Source organism: Saccostrea echinata, unplaced genomic scaffold (assembly GCF_033153115.1).
Source record: "Saccostrea echinata isolate AGI-Se365-2 ecotype Australia unplaced genomic scaffold, CSIRO_AGI_Sech_v1 ptg000002l, whole genome shotgun sequence".
Classification (NCBI taxonomy): domain Eukaryota; kingdom Metazoa; phylum Mollusca; class Bivalvia; order Ostreida; family Ostreidae; genus Saccostrea; species Saccostrea echinata.
The window spans coordinates 4,336,693-4,352,909 of NW_026889751.1; the positions used below are offsets into that span (position 1 = coordinate 4,336,693).

Consider the following 16,217-nt stretch of genomic DNA (forward strand, 5'->3'; position numbering starts at 1 on the left):
ATAAATGAATATGTGCAGTTTGCAATTACAGAAAATATGCATGCATGCCGCAAAAGAATAAATCCACTACGGTATTCACTGTATTTCAAGTACTTAATTCAATAAATAAAAATCCTGATTTTTTTTTTTTAGATTTCTATTTGTTTACTAGTGCTAACAATGTTGGAAAAAAATGCTTGGTTTGTAATTAAAAACAACACACTTTACTAATTAAGCTATTTATGACACACCATTCTATTCCACTACATTCTATTCCATTCCATTCTATTCTAACTTAATAATTGTCATGCATACCTTATAAAAGAAGTCTTCAGGCGCGGATCCAGGAATTGAAGTTGGGGGGGGGGGGCGCAAGAAGTAGGCAGTTATAGTGGGTCCAGGGCGAAGCCCTTGTGGGGTCCTAGGGGGCGAAGCCCCCGGAAGCTCCTGGATTGTAGAGATTTTGTAGGGTAAAAATGAGGTCTACGAGTAGACATTTTTATTTTACATTTTCTCGACGAAACTATGATTTACGCTAACTTTGACAATTTTAGGGGGCGCCGGATGTGCTCCCCCTTAAATCCGCCACTGGTCTTCTACATTACAATTAAAAGAAAAGGACTGTTTTAGGACTGTATATTGAACGAAAAATTTTGGTACGATAAAATTGTTTTTAACGATTCTTAATGTATTTGAGATTAGTATTCGTTTTGTCTTAAGATATATTTTTTGAAGACAATGTTTTTTAAAAACCTTTGTCAATTGTAGACCCAACATGTGAAAGTAGTGATTAAGTACATGTCCCAATTTAAGGTGCACATATGTGAATGCAATAATTATTAACATACTTAAATGTTCATTTCATCATAGGTTAGTTTGATTTCAAAATGGTCAAATGTAATCTTTGGTATTTAAAAATTTCCAATTTTTGCAAAGATTTGAAGTAAACTGTCTGTCTTATATTGTGTTGGAATTTAACATTTCGATATGATACACTCTTGAATATCGATACTTATGAATATATCGATATATTGATTCAGCCCTGATTGTCTCTCCTCATGACGCAAAAGAAGCAACCGACAGCTTTCTGGACAGACCCCCTCGGTACCCCTGGAACATAAGTAAACACACGTACTCACCGCACAGCCTTGTGATGACTAGATTAGACGCAGCTGGAGCCAAAACGGTTGCAAAACAAAGAAGACAGTGTTGGCACGCGTGTATTTTGTAGACGCAGTTTATAATCGAGTCGTAGAAAGGATTTCCAAACATAAAAGTGGACCTGCTCTAAGCGGACGGTATTTTGATGTAGAAACAGCACGGTAAGTTATGGATGAAGATGACTTCATTTTCCTAGAAATCTCATTAGAGGCCACCGTCAGGCATCTCTGTCTTTATCTCTCTTTTGATTTTGATTAAGATCATTACACAATGAATTAAGGGTTCTGCTAGCGCCAATTAAAATAAGCAACGGATTCAAAGCAAATTGTATGAAAAGGGATACTATTGTTTAAACATATTTCTTTCAGATTAAACAGTTATGGTGACATTAATTAATTTTCCAACGGATGATCAAAATTTACCTTGTTTCTATATAAATCAACATCAAACTTTTATTATTTCTGGAATGTTATAGCCACACACAGATGTTATTTTGTCCGTGGGTAGATTTTCATTCTGATCAAAATGTGTAGTTTCCACCGAAACTTACCCATTTGTTGTGTTCGAAGGCCAATACATTCACTGGTTGCATGTTTTGAAAATAGAACAAGCCGTGTTTCAAGGAACGCATAACGATCTCGTTAAAACGAATTTACTAATAAAGATCTGGTTATATTAACTCATTCATTTGTTGATATATATATATATATAGAGAGAGAGAGGGAGACTTACTGTAACTCCGTATTCATTCTATACTCGTATTTCGCGGGAAATATTATATTTACTAGTGCGAGTTGTCTGCCACTAGTGTATGTATTTTAAAAGCAGCATTGCTTCTACCTCTGGGATCTCTGCTAAAGCTGAACAATTAAAAACTCGTACCCTTAAGAAACGGATCCCTCTAAAACTCAGTATATAATTCTCTTTTTTATATACAAAAGTTCCATTTTGCTTTTCGAATAAACTTGCCAACGGCTTCTAGTACATAAACTGAATCAAAACACAAGCACCTGTAAACAGTAGGTGATAAACGTATACTGTGAAGTCTTAAGTGCCAATCTTTTTTGAAAGGACAATTATATAACAATGTACACAACTTATATTCAATTTACATAGATGGTTTAGAAACTGAGATTTTTACTTTCACTTTTACAGAATAGATATAAGATGTTGGAAGAGGAGAGTGACTGGGAGGATTTACCAGACATCCTGTTGGAGGACATATTCACTCTGTTAGAACCTCGTCATCGGCACGAGGCCTCACAAGTTTGTCGCCGGTGGTACGAAACATTCTATGCTCCAAGAGTCTGGGAACATTTTATGCTGAAAGGAAATATCTTGACAAAAAGAAGGTACAGCATTTTTAAAGGATATCAGCGAGAAACTTGTCCAAGGAAAACGCAAATTTGTCTGCACAGGGTGGGATATCTCTTCAAAAAAATCACTATCACGCCCATTCATGACTTTCAGCATGTATACGAGTTTATCCGCATACTCCGTGCATTTCTGGGTTATTTCGATGAATTCCCAATGCCCTTACTGCATACGTTCCATTTTACTTTTACTTGCGAGACACGGGGCATAACCGGTGTTATCTTGCATGGAACCGGAGGGAAAATGATGGAAGAGCTTCGCCATCTTCTTCAAAACATGAAATTGCTTAAAGACCTGAAACTGAACAATCTTATGTTAGACGAAGTTGAAGTTTCTGGCTTGTTTGAAGCAATTGCCAATAACTGTAGCGACACGATTCAGACACTGGAAATTTTGAACTTCACGAAAGTTCCACATCCCATTCTTGATGTCACTCTGTTCGATAATTTACAAACGCTGAGAACAAGTCCCCAGCACCTTGATGACGAAGTGATTGTAATTCTTGCATCATCAGGGGTCAGTAACCTTCATATAATTCAAGGACGTTATACTTGTAATGCTGACCCAGTGTCAGACGATGCGTGGCGTCTACTCAAGGAAATGGCGCCAAATTTCCGCGTGACTTTGGAAGTTCGTGGTCACACAAAAACACCGTTGATGCTTCAACCTCACGCCCCTGTAAACCGTATCGTTTACGATTCAGCAAATTTGAAATTCCCACACGAGACGGCTGTTTGGATTGTCCACTATTACCACAAAATACTTGAGAGTTTTGTTCAAAAGCGAATCCCACGAACACATGGACCTCGAACTTTTCATGACCGTGGTGATGCCGCCTTTTTGATGCTGGTCAGGAGTTGTCCAAAGCTGCATACACTTGTCATCAGCGAAAGGATATCTACAGCGACCGCACTTCTGATTGCCAAAACAAAGCCTTCTCTTCAGAAATATATTGTGCGCAAAAATGGACTTCTGAAAAGATGTGACGGTCCCAAAACGGACAACACCTTTAGAGATGCAGATTTTAGAAAGACTGCAAGATCTTACGAGACAACTAACGAGGAAATTTCTGAAATCCTTGGTAGAAGATGGGTTCCAATGACAGATAGGCATTTTAAAAAGTTGTGAGCTTGAGATGAAAACAACAAGTTCTATTTTGTGATGCTGCATGGTGCTTTCAATAACTTAAATATTTGTATTTTTGTATCTTTTTATATCATATGTTGTATTTAATTTATCTCAACAATATTTATTTTTCTTTTTTTACACAACTGTATAACACATGATTTTGTTAATTATTGTTGCAATGGTATTGAGATGATTTTCATATAAGCATCTTGTTGGTCAAGTTGGTATTCATTATTTTAATTTTTAAAATCATTATTTTAAGCATAATTTAAGGCATAGAGTGCTGTATACAAACAAACACCAAAACTTGACTACTTATTCTTATGAAGCATAGTTATTACTCGAAAAAAAATCGAACTTAAATGTACTTTAAGATGAAAATATACATTGCAATTTTTGGTTTGATGATTTTTTTTTCCATAGATCACTACCTATTTTACTTCCAAAATATCTTATGTTGAAATCTCATTATCAAGCTCGAGAAGGATGTCAGTCATCAACATTTAGTTAATAAAGATCAATCTGCATGAACAAAAATTGTAGGATCGATGAAAATGTTCGATGCAAATACATGTATCTTAATTTTTTTAATACACATGCAGAATATGTATATATCAATGACATAGATAACAAATGTATAACTTATATATTGGTATAATTACAATATTTGGTGTTGTTATCAGTAATCATGGTGTAAAATATATCCCAACATTTCCATATATTTTTGTACAAGTATAATGCGTATACTAATGTTTTATCATTTATGTATGTATTTACTGCTTGAGTTGTTAAAAATCAATGTGAAATCTGAAGGAGAAAAATTTAATAATAATAAATTTAATATGAACGTTTTCTATTGTCTTTATACCCTTTTCTGTTTCTTCGAATAACTCATATGTATATTTGATAGTAAGTTGAGATTTCTTGGGTAGTTATGAACCTTTTGAAGGGCGTGGGGCCTCTATATTTGTATTGTATGCGAATTTTAAAAAGCAGGGTACAAAAAATCATACTCATTTGATACCTATTATAATTTTTTTCAAAAGAATATTTGTGTAGATGTACGTATTATGAGTGGCAGAAAGGAACAAATATGCAATACTCTGCATTTTTGTGTAGGTATAATCTTGTTTTTACTGCTATCATCTGACAGTGCATATAATTTAAATACCGTATAGTACCAATTACTGTCAATAAAAATAATACAGAGTTGTGCAGTATTCATAAAGGTTATTATTATTATTTTTTTATAGGAAAGGGGGAAAATTGCGTTGTTGTCTGAAAACTTCACATTTAATCTTTTTAGGATATTGAAGTCGATGAAATTAGAGCATATACAAACACAATGTAACTGCAGTTCGAGTACAGTACCTGGCTATTATATAGTCATTTTTTAAACTACGTATTTCATAGAAAAAATGCCTTTGGGGGAAAAATACATACTGCAACGTTAGTTGTGGCTCATTTTTTATTTATATAACAGCATGAAATGCCGAATTATTTACAGTTTCTTCGCCTTATTTCAAAATAATTTAATCTTTTAGCGGTATATCACGTGTTAATTGCGAAATTGAAATTTTAATTTAAAGAAATATTTAAAAATAAACTACCGGGTACATTATTTTGATGTTAGAAATTTTGTTTTAATGATTTCATAAATTATTTTCAATGATCAATGTGTCACATTTTGCTGAGCATCTTAGGAAAAGAAAATGTGGACAATTTTGTATAATTGAGTGGAAAAAATGGGCTAAAATTGATCCCACAATAAGTTTTCATTTAATTTCTTTATTCAATGAAATTTATGTACTGGTAACCATTGTTTCAAAATTCACTAGAACTTTATTTTCGCTTGATTTTGCTGCTTGCAAAAATTTCCTTTTCGAGTATATTTGTACTATTAAAGATACAACATTTGCCATCGTTCGTTATTTTTTTTCTCTCTCTCTACCTGCTACAATTTCGCGAAAAAAGGTGTCACGAAAATTTTGTGTAAGAGTACAATCACTAGAACTTTATTTTCGCTTGATTTTGCTGCTTGCAAAAAATTCCTTTTCGAGTATATTTGTATTATTAAAGATACAACATTTGCCTTTGTTCGAGATTTTTTTTTCTCTCTTTCTCTACCTGCTACAATTTCGCGAAAAAAAGTGTCATGAAAATTTTGTGTAAAAGTAGTGGAAAATGAAATGATGACTCACTTTTGGTCGTGTACTTTGGCTTTTGATTTGTTTTTGCATGCACCGTTTGCACGCATCTTTTAGTTAGGCTTTTAAAATTATGAAAAAAAGTCAATATGTAGTCTTACATTCAAGGACATACATGTACAAGTATAATTTTATTTAGGATGCACAAGTTTATCTTCTGATCATATATAGTCGTGTACCATGCGATGCATAACTGCAGGTGCATATCCATAGAGGCAGCAAGAATACAAACCTGGTCAATGTAGGTATTACAACTATGGAAATGATAAATGATCAAATATAAGCGAAGTATTACTGGTCATGTGCGTACGTAGGCGCAGCATCATCTATAGATGCAAGACTGGATAAGTAAAAGTTGTGATAAAATCGGGGAACACAACTATTTTTAATTTTTTTTTTTTTTTGCATCTGGACACGGGAGGAGTCACAGGCATTTGTTTCGTATATGGGGTCACCTCCTTCTTTTTCTTTCCACAAGGTACCTAGCTTAATTTCAGGCACCTCCGCTTCAAGCTCGTATTTTATTAATATATCAATCATTAACCTACTTTAACATGGCATCGTTCGCTTCAAGAGACTTTTTTCATGTCAAATAAATCCTTTCAGACGTCCCTCGTTGAGCCTCTTTATTGTAAACCACTCATTTATTCCTAGAAAATTACCTCGATATATTTTAAGACTTTAGACGAGATACAAAAACTTCCGGTTGGGATTATAAATGTTGGATGAAACCAGAGACTTCCGAGTTTTCCATTCTGAGGTCTTAGGTTTTATCGTACACTACAACCCTAACCGGAAGTTCTTATATCTCGTCCTAGGCCTAGCCCTAAGTGCTTTAATTTTCATCCCTGAACCAAGTATGGAAGTCGGCACAGTACAACACAAGAACCAAACTAAGAATCTTCAATACAAATGTCATATCAGTATTGCTATATTGTTTCAAGCTCTGGAGAATCACCAAGAAAGAAAATAAGAGGGTAAGAACTCAAATCCGAAACTATATGAAAGAGCAAGAATCTTACTACTATCCACAAATATATTTTCAGAATAGACACCAGATAAAGCATGAAATTTATATTAACATGGATTTCGTAAGGAAAAGAAAGCGAGGAAGACCAAATGGAATTACTAAGTAGAGAGAGAGAAAGGGAAGAACTGAGGTGGAACAGTTGAAGGGGAACGCATGATGGTCAGTGAGGTCGTACCTGGCGACATTTGTCACGTATCAATGTACTTCAAGATGAAAATATACTTTTCCTTTTTTTTGGTTTGTTGATGATATGTTTTGCCACAGGACGCTACCTTTTTTTACCTCCTATACTTAGTATATAATATTTTTTAAGCTCCAGAAGGTAAAATGTCAGTAAAATGTTACAATCGTCAACATTCTATTTAATAAATATTGATATTTATATGCATGAACAAAAGCATTGTAAGATCGATGATAAAGTTTAATGCAACTTAATATCTGATCTCAATTCTTTTTAACACACACACACATACACCCACACCCACACACAGTATATATCTCAATGATAGAGATAAACATTATGGTATAACTTATATATTGGTGTAATTGCAATAAATGGTATTGTAGCAGAAATCGTGGGGTAAAATATATCCCAACATTTATGTATTTTTGTACAAATATAACAAAGATACACAGCGGGTTCCAGTAAATGTTCTACCAAGCCTCTTTCTTTACTACTCACTAAGATATTAACAGTGGTGAAGGGGAAACTTCAAGAGTACTGTGCAACAATATATTCGAAAAGTGGTGAAAATCAGATGTGGATGCTAAAAAAATTCAAAGGGACTTTTGGAACATTTGAAATCACAAAATTTTACCAAAATTAACAACATAAAAACTTACGACTTTTCAACTTTATATACAACTATTCCCCACGATAAATTAAAGTCCAGACTTTCTGACATCGTTGACAGCTGCTTTTTCAATAAAAATGGAACTCGTAAATTTACTTACCTTGTCATTGGTCATTTGCAAAATTACTTTGTCAAAAACAATCTGATTGTACACACAAGTACTCTGAAGTTGACATTAAAAAGATGCTCGAGTTTCTGATTGACAATATCTATGTGGTTTTTGGAGACCAGGTCTTACAACAATCTATTGGAATTCCCATGGGTACCAATTGTCCCCGTTATGAGCAGACCTATTTTCGTATTCATGAGAAGCAAAATTTGTTCAAAATCTTTTACGAGATAAGAAGAACACACTTGCTGTGGCCTTCAACTCGACATTTAGATATATCGACGACGTATTGTCAATTAACAATGGTTATTTCCATTTTTATGTCGACACGATATATCCTGCTGAGCTTGAGATAAAAGATACTACAGAGTCTGACACATCTGTTTCATATTTGTAACACAAGTGAACTTGTGATGAAATTTATTAAAAGATAATTTACGAAATATAAATGTAGAAGTTTGTATATCCGAAAATAAATCGAGTAAAGTTACATAAAACAAAGACGATTTGAAATGCTCACACACGGACACACACAAACGTTTTGGTAACTCGGAATAGTCCAGAGTAAAATTTTGTTTTCCTGATGACGGAATGTCCAGTACATCTAATATTCACGTCCGGGATTGTCCATGGCGGTTCTAAAACTGACTCTCTCACACAACACATGGCATTCACTCAAATTTCAATTAACACATTTACGCAATTATCACACATACGAGTCGGACACTTTTTGAGGCAGAGGATTGACACTAATTCCTTAAATAAATATTGAGTGGCAAATTCCTTTTTACTGTCTAAACATTAATTGTTAGATAAATAATTTTAAGTATATGAAGCATTAAAAATCATTCTTTTTATAAAATCAAATTTTGTTAGATTGTACATTAATTTTGTAAAATTTACTATGTGACATTTGGACATTTTATTAGAAAAAGCGTTAATGGTAACCTAACAACAAAGCTTTATGATAAACGTGATGACTTTAACTTTTCAATCGTCAACTTCCCTTACCTATGCAGCAGTATACCCTTATCACCTGCATACGGAGTTTATATCTCTCAGCCAGAGCATGCTCTACGTATGAACAATTTCTAAAACGGGGTAAGTTATTGACAAACAAATTGATGAAACAAGAATATCAGCAGTCTCGTTTAAAGTCATAATTTCGTAAGTTCTATGGTCGATACAATGACCTAGTCAGCAAATACAATATATCATTAAGTCAAATGCTGACTGACTTTTTTCATACTAATTGTTAGGCCCACTAATTGTTAGGCACACTAATTGTTATTTACACACTGAATTGTCGACGGATTTTTCCGTTACTTCCCGATCATGACAAGGAGCACACGGTGGGTGTGACTGGTTGGCAGTGGATGCTCACTCCTCCATGGCACCTGATCCTACCTCTGAAAGGTCCGTGTTTGCCCTGCTCCTATTTTGTAATGTTTAATGGACTTTGAGCTGGAATACTGTTCGTTATCTCCACATATTTCATTCGTTTATGTATTATCATATATGTATGTACTTACTGCTTATGTTGTTAAAAGTCAATATAGGTACATAAAGTTTGAAGGTAAGAAAAGAAATGCTATTCAATACAATAATAAATTAGTAAGGAAAGAAATGCTATTCAATAATAATAAATTTGATACGAAAGTTTTCTTATGTCTTTATATCCTTTTTCTGCTTTTTTTTAGAAGTTCATATATAATTGATTGTAATATGATATTCCCTAGGTAATTATGAACTTTTTGAAGGGCGTGGGACCTTTATATTTGTGATGAATTTGAATTTAAAAAGCGGGATACAAAAATGTCAAATACATCCGATACCTTCTATAAATTTTTCAAAAGAATATCTGTGTAGATGTACGTATTAGGAGTAGCAGAAAGGAACAATTATGCAATACTCTGCATTCTTGTGTATATATAATCTTATTTTTACTGCTATCATCTGACAATGCATACAATTCAAATATCGTATAGTACCAATTACTGTCATTAAAATTATACAGAGTTTTGCAGTATTCTTAGGCTTATATAATTTTTATTGGAAAGGGAATATATTGCATTATTGTTTGAAAATGTTACGAAACTTTATATTTCATCTCTTACAGGATGTGGGGGTTTATGAAATTAAAACCATGCACAAACACAATGCAACCGCAGTTCGAGTACAGTACCTTGCTGTAATCGAATCATTAAAATATTTCATAGAAAAGTAGTCTAGGTATACATTGTATTATTAACTATGAGTTCTATTCAATATAAATTCATTTAATGAATTATGTCTGAGAGATAAAATGGCTATGGATTTTAGATAACAAGGTTATAAAAAAAAACTGCTGAAAGTTCTACTTCCACCTCCCCGTGGTGAGCAGGGAAACGGGTCTTATGCATGTTGTGCTTCATACATGTAGACGCATAAGGCATGAGTTGAATTGTCGTGTTAAGGTATACATATAAATGAAGCGGTAATGTATCCTATTTTGATGCGGTAATGAGTAGGTGGCGGTAAATGTTGCGGTAATGTAATTCATCCTCTTACACATTGTTCATACGCGTCTGCGCAGTGTAACACTTATAGTTACTTAATTGGGCAAAAAATAGTCACTTGGGAGTAAATATGCTCCTAAAATATATATTATAGATAATTAGTCTACCAGAGATTTTATGTCATTATACCATTATTATGGTGTAGGGCATGCAAGTGTGAATTTGAATTCCTTCCAAAACTTTAATTGATCGATGACTACCGGCTATTTGTACGATGGTCAATATTAGTATTTTCTGTTTCTGAACTGTGTACCAGTAAAAATTTTCATTTGACATGTTTATTTTAGCGACAACATTTGGTTTCGGATTTTGTACTACGAAAATATTCACTTTCCGCATGTTTTCCCTACACTGACAACACACAGTTTTCAAACTTTTAAATTGTGTCAGAACGTGCAAAATGTCAAAATGGCGAAAAATCGAAGCATGAAAATGTTTGATTATACAAAACCAGAGAACGTGAAGACACATGTTTCATTTCGTTAAAATTCCATGCCAGACAATGATTGTTAATATGGTGTGTAGTAATAATATTACAAATCTACACAAAGTTAAAATTATGGAGGGTTTTACCTAGAACTTCCTTAAACTTCAATTTGCAAACAAAGGAATCGACGCAGTTAATATTAGTAATATCCTTAATCACAAAAAGGTCCAGTCTTGTATTCCACCATATTTCAAGTTGAAGTCCACAACTAGTATTTCTTATAAATATACATCGACTATTGCTTCCAAACTTTTTAATTACAAAAAAACTCTACAATGCCTAGATATCAAACATCTGATACATAATCCCCCTACTTGTTCATGTTCTTCTTCACCCTTCAACTACAGTCCTGCTGGACACGTCATTACTGGTGATGTAAACATAGGTAATAATGAGAACCTTAAATCCCTTATTTTAAAAAGGCCAAAACTTAGGGAACCCCGTTATTTCAACCGGCGTCATAATTTTATAAATATTATGAATTCTGTGGAAGATTACGCCAGGCGATGGGCCAAACAAAAAAAGAAGACCTTGACACTTTGTCAGAATGGATTAAGAGCATCAGATGGATGTTGAAATCTCGCATTAAGCGATAAAGGGGCTGTGTGAAAACTATTTATCCTTCTGTCTTTAATAAATATTATGTCCGTTTCAGATATTTTGAATATTCCCAACAATCAAAATGAATTTAAATTACCATACATTTACTGGATTCCTAAATTTCATAAAAATCCTTACAAACAAAGATAAATAGCGGGTTCCAGTAAATGTTCTACCAAGCCTCTTTCTTTACTCCTCACTTAAATATTTACTGTAATGAAGGAGAAACTTCAGAAGTACTGTACAACAGTATATTCGAGAAGTGTTGTAAATCAGATGTGGATACTTAAAAATTCCAAAGAACATTTGGAAAATTTAAAATCACAAAATCTTACTAAAATCAATATCATCAAAACATACGACTTTTCAACACTTTATACAACCATTTCACGATAAATTGATATCCAGGCTTTTTTACATCATAGACAGCTGCTTTTTCAATAAAAATGGAACTCGTAAATATACTTACTTTGTCATTGGTCATTTACAAAACTATTTTGTTAAAAAGCACTCTGATTGTACACACAAGTACTCTGAAGCTGATATTAAAGAAATGTTTCAGTTTCTGATTCACAATATCTATGTAGTTTTCTTCCAACAATTTGGAGGAATTCCCATGGGTACCAATTGCGTTCCCTTATTAGCAGACATATTTTTGTATTCATATGAAGCAGAATTTATTTAAAAAAAAAAAACTCCTACATGAGAAGAAAAAACACTTGCTGTGACCTTCAACTCGACATTTTGATATATCGACGACGTATTATCAATAAACAATAGTTACTTTTATTCATATGTCGACTCGATATATCCCAGTGAGCTTGAAATAAAAGATACCACAGATTCTGACACATCTGTTTCATATTTAGATATTTTACTAGAAAAAGACGTTAATGGTAACCTAACAACAAAGCTTTGTGATAAACATGATGACTTCAACTTTTCAATCGTCAACTTCCCTTACTTATGCAGCAATATACCTTCATCACCTGCATATGGGGTTTATATCTCTCAGTTGATTTGATACGCAAGAGCATGCTCTACATATGTACAATTTCTAAAATGAGGTAAATTATTGACAAACAAGTTGTTGAAACAAGAATCTTTTCGCAAGTTTTACGGTCAATATAATAATCTTGTCAGCACATACAAGCTATCATTGAGTAAAATTGAGTCAAATGCTGACTGACGTTTTTCATACTAATTGTTAGGCCATTATTTATACATTTAACTGTCTACGGATTTTCCCGGGTTTTTCCCGATCATGACAAGGAGCACACGGCGGGTGTGATCGGTCGGCAGGGGATGCTCACTCCTCCATGGCATCTGATCCCACCTCTAGTTTCTGAGGTCCGTGTTTGCTGTGCTCCAAATTTGTATCGTTTCATTGGACTTTCGAGATTGAATACTGTTCGTTATCTTCATATTTCACTAGAAAAGTTTTTAAAAGTTGAAAGAAAACAGAAAGCATTCATTAAACCAAGACTTCGTTGTAAGAGGTAAGTCAGAAAGGCATCTTGTGATTAAGATCTAAATGTATAAAGATTTAACTATCATTTTAATGACATTAATTAAAAATCAATGCAAATAATACAAAATGCATGAAGATCTTCCGGAAAAAGAATGATGCCATCAACCTTAATAGCAAAGAAATAGAAGACGTTGAAACCATCTTTTACCTACGAGCCACAATAGACAAGACAGAAGGAACAGAAGCATACATAAGGAGATGTCTAGGATTAGCCAGAAGTGCTTTTTCATCCCTGAACTAAGTATGAACGTCGGCACAATACAGCAGTATAAAATCGAACTAAGAATCTTCAATTCAAATGTCATATCAGTATTGCTGAGTGTTCCAAGCTTAGGAAAACCAAAGAGAAAGAATATGAAAGGCTGAGAATCCTGAAGATACATTGGCCAGATAAGAACACAAATCCACAACTGTATGAAAGAACAAGAATCTTTCTAATCCATACCAATCAAAAAGAGACGATGGAAATGGATAGGCCATATTCTGCGAAAAGACTCCAGATCTCACATGAAAATTGCTTTAACATGGATACCACAAGAAAAATTGAAAGCGAAGAAGACAAAAGAACACATTGAATTACATGGTAGAGAAAGAAATGGAAGAACTAGGGTGGAATAGTTGTAGGGAAACGAATGTTGTGCCAGTGACCGTCGTGATTGGGGACATTTGTTGAACGGTTACATCGTCCTCCGGGACACGGAAAGGATAAGTAAGTAAGTATAATTTTTTTATTCTTTGATTTTTATGTTTAGTCAAAATCATTAAACGTCTTTGTTATTTAACAAATTCATACATAAGAATTTTGAAATCTGTGCATGATGAAAAATGCATAACTACAATAACATTTCACAATACTCAGTATTAAATTATGCACTTTTTAAGCAGGTGAGTAATTGAAGTATGTTTAAGGGATTATGTAAAAGGTGAAGATAATGAACAGTGATCTATCTTATAAATCTAGAAAACGAAACGAAAGGTGAAATGGGCAAAAACACGGACTCCTGGAAACACCAGAGGTGGGATCAGGTGCCAAGGAGGAGTAAATATCTCTACTGACTGGTCACACCTGCCGGAACCCTTTTTATTAAACAGGTATAAAGTGTACTCTAGTGAAGCTTAGTATAAAGCAATGACTTAACAAAAGGTAAGAAACAAGTCAGACAAAATGCAACCCAATGATAGAGTGTATTTACAAACAAGGTCATTATAACGACAATAAAATTTGCGACAAGCTGACTTTATACGAAGTTGTTGAAATCCTTGCATTATCAACTTATTTATCAGTAGCTTACTTCGGTTTAAAAATTGACCGTACTAAGTGTATCGTTGGGAGTCATAAGGAAAGTTGACAATAGAAAAGCTAAAGTCATCCCGTTTGTTATACAGTGTGGTTATTAGCTGGTCATTATCGTTTATAGTCAGTTAAACATCCACATACGAAAAAAAAATATGTGGCAGACTCTGTAAAGTCTTATATTTCGATTTTATTGTGATATATCGGGTCGAAATATGAATGAAAAAACCAATAGGAAATTGAAAAATCGATATATGTAAAATTTCGAGCAAGAGTTTTCTTCTTCTCATGTAGAAGCTTTTTAATAGATTCTGCTTTATAGGAATATACAAACAGGTTGAATAATAACGGAGCACAATTAATGCCCATTGCAATTTCAACAGATTAATATGTTATTTAATTTTATTACCTAACCTACTATATAAATTGTAATTAGGCATTTTGAACTGTTTTCTGATTCTTTTTAATGTTTTTGCAAATCATGAAACAGTCAGAACTGTTTACCCGGTCACATAATGAACTGTTGCATGGCTGAACTGTTCCATTATGACGTCACAATTAATTCCACGTACTTTACAGCTATAATATTGAATTATGTATTAATTGAAGCATATTCATTCAATTTGAAATTATCATCTGAAACGTAATCCTGATACCAATATAAATATATATTCAGTTTAATATCATTTCAAAGAAGAGGCCATGAACACATTTTCTGAGGGTAATTTTGGCAAAATGTAGGCCCCTTTCACTCAGTATAGATCTTTGCTATTTATAAACGTGTAATATTCAAATCTTCAAGACATCATTATGTTGTTTACTACTTTTTTTCAATTAATTAGTGCATGATAATATCACACCCATTAATTTTTCTGAACACCAATCAGTGTGAGAATTTGATTAATATTTGTCTTGTTAGTTTGGTTTTAAAAATAATACAAACTTTTGTCGATGTATTTTAAAAGCCATTGATTATTATGTTGATATCATTACTTTGAGAAATTATACAGTAGGTTAGGTAATAAAACACTTATTTCATGACAACTCGTGAAACAGTCAGACTGTTGTCCCTCGATAATGGGGAAGACCTGGGAAACTGTTGCCCTCGGCCTTTGGCCTCGGGCAACAGTTTTCCAGGTCTTCCCCATTACCTCGGGACAACAGTTTGACTGTTCCCCTCGTAGTCATGAAATAAGTGTATATTGTTTAATTATTCCATTGTCAGTTGCAGAATCATGCATACCTAGTCTGAGGTGCAAAAGAGCATGCAAAAATGGTTTTTCCTCGTATTCAACTCTAAACAAGACCTGTAAACAAAGTGATTTAGAATGCAGATTGGCGATTCGACATTTCTAGCTATATAGGATCAAAACAATGTGTTAGCATGAGCAGAGCAAAGTTTACAGAAATGAATTTCGGCATCAAATCATTAAAAGTTTCATGCGACCAGAAAGCGTGGTCTTTCAGCAAGTTTCACCTATAGAGTGGACAGTTGCATGTGTGATCATTCGAAGTCAGTCGATAATTGATAATCTTGAAATCTTCATTTACCAACATGCATAATATTTCAAAATACGTAGATATTAAGAAGAATTTTTTTTTGTGTAAAAATCCATTTTTATAATACATGAACCATATTATTTTCTGAAATCAAATTGCTGCTAAAAATCCACAGAATAAGGGACACTTATTGAAGTCGCCCAACATCATACTCAATAAAAAATTCATTATTGAAGAGTTGCTGTTAAATTCAAGTTCATCTAAAGATATGAAAAACATTATCAGATAGCTCCACAATATTGATTTGATGACATTGAAAGATACACTAATCAACTATCGATGTACCATAAGCCCGTGATTTTAAAAATTCAAACCTATTAGGTATAGATTGAGAGGATTACTTAA

The 16,217-nt window shown here is 33.5% G+C and overlaps 1 protein-coding gene and 1 long non-coding RNA gene across 2 annotated transcripts in view; one reads left to right on the forward strand and one right to left on the reverse strand.

Annotated features, from left to right (window-relative positions):
• The window catches only part of LOC133205716 (uncharacterized), a 306,161-nt gene that overhangs the window by 217,480 nt on the left and 72,464 nt on the right, over nt 1-16,217 (reverse strand). The gene's annotated exons all lie outside the window — the stretch shown is intronic.
• On the forward strand, nt 1,144-5,739 carry LOC133205601 (uncharacterized). The gene is made up of 2 exons (XM_061341440.1): nt 1,144-1,301; nt 2,296-5,739. Exon 2 carries the CDS (start codon nt 2,308-2,310, stop codon nt 3,640-3,642), a length of 1,335 nt encoding a protein of 444 aa, XP_061197424.1. The 5' UTR covers nt 1,144-1,301; nt 2,296-2,307; the 3' UTR covers nt 3,643-5,739.

Coding starts and splice junctions, on each gene's coding strand:
- LOC133205601 (XM_061341440.1), top strand. CDS start 2,308: ATGTTGGAAGAGGAGAGTGACTGGGAGGATTTACCAGACATCCTGTTG.